Below are 1,226 nucleotides of genomic sequence, written 5' to 3'. Positions count from 1 at the left end.
ATGCTGTTTCTCAAGAGAGAGTTACGCTCAAACTTAGAAATTCTACGACCTAATATTCAAGACATTGTTGAAAAACATACAAGAGGCGATAAGTTCGAAGTTAAGAGCAGAAGTTTTGAAGAAGGCCAAAAGGTTGCTGTAAGGAACTATGCCAATCCAAACAAAAAATGGTTGGTAGGGCGAGTAGTAAGCCGTGATGGTGAACTTAATTACACTGTCTCAGTCAACAACAATTTGTGGAGAAGACATGCTGATCAAATTAGGTCTGTTGGAAGTGATGTACAAGAAACAGTAGAGCCAATTTACAATACACCCAGAATCGGTAGTGATTCCAACCTACAAAAAGATGCCAGCCCATCAGTACCACTTGCCCAAGAAAAGCCTCAAGTAAAGGAATTAAGTTTTCAAGAAGCTGTGCCCGCAACTACATGTGACACAGTCAGAAGTACCTCGGCCGAGTACCATGTTCCAAGTACTACAGCCTCGACACCTGTTCTCCGGCGGTCTTCCAAGATTCGGAAACCGCCCCAGAAGATGAATCCTTAAGGAGGGAGATATCATGTATATATGTAAATAGTGTATATAGCAAGATGAACATATAGATTAAGCCTGCCTACAAGCTAACCAAAAAAAAAATACCATGAAGATGCTAGAAACGGAACAAGGATTTGGTCTTCTCTATCCGGCAATGAAAGTGAGTAGTTGTATCAAAGTTTCTACATACGTTTTTACATAAGTATTTTAATCCATTATAATCGGCATACCCTTAGTATAAATTTACGTGTTTAATATTTTAAAGAGTCAAAGACCATAACGTATCAAAAACTTGACAACAGTGCTGGTATATATAAGTAACAAAGTTGAATTTTGATGGGAAGCCAAAGATGAAGGATTATAATGAAACATTCAAACAACTGACAACATGCTTCAAAACTGAAAACTATAAACACCTTATCTGTTCTCCATTAGGAAGTGTCAGAGACAAGCTGCCAATCAAGCACAATTTACCAGACATTGTTCAATTTCAAAGGGAAACTTTAGCTAAAGTTGGTATTGTAAAATACAGGCAGAACTTGGATAGAAGAGTTTTGAACAACAGTCTTGAACAGAAGTTTATAATTACCTTTAACTTTTTCCACCAATGTTCAGGCACTCAGACGTGGGAACGCAGCCTATGCCGCCTCAGCTATAAGTATTTTATGACGTACGACATCATAAGCCGTATA

General features: G+C 38.1%; 1 protein-coding gene across 1 annotated transcript; it reads left to right on the top strand.

The window, feature by feature from the left end:
• Positions 1-546, top strand: LOC128982694 (uncharacterized). Its single transcript, XM_054401633.1, has one exon. The coding sequence runs from the start codon at positions 1-3 to the stop codon at positions 544-546; it is 546 nt and encodes a 181-aa protein (XP_054257608.1).
• The last annotated feature ends 680 nt before the right edge of the window (positions 547-1,226 follow it).

Source organism: Macrosteles quadrilineatus, unplaced genomic scaffold (assembly GCF_028750875.1).
Source record: "Macrosteles quadrilineatus isolate MER2022 unplaced genomic scaffold, UCM_ALF_1.0 Scaffold_996__1_contigs__length_23136, whole genome shotgun sequence".
Taxonomy (NCBI): domain Eukaryota; kingdom Metazoa; phylum Arthropoda; class Insecta; order Hemiptera; family Cicadellidae; genus Macrosteles; species Macrosteles quadrilineatus.
This window is presented reverse-complemented; position numbering and strand designations above follow the sequence as displayed.

Coding starts and splice junctions, on each gene's coding strand:
- LOC128982694 (XM_054401633.1), top strand. CDS start 1: ATGCTGTTTCTCAAGAGAGAGTTACGCTCAAACTTAGAAATTCTACGA.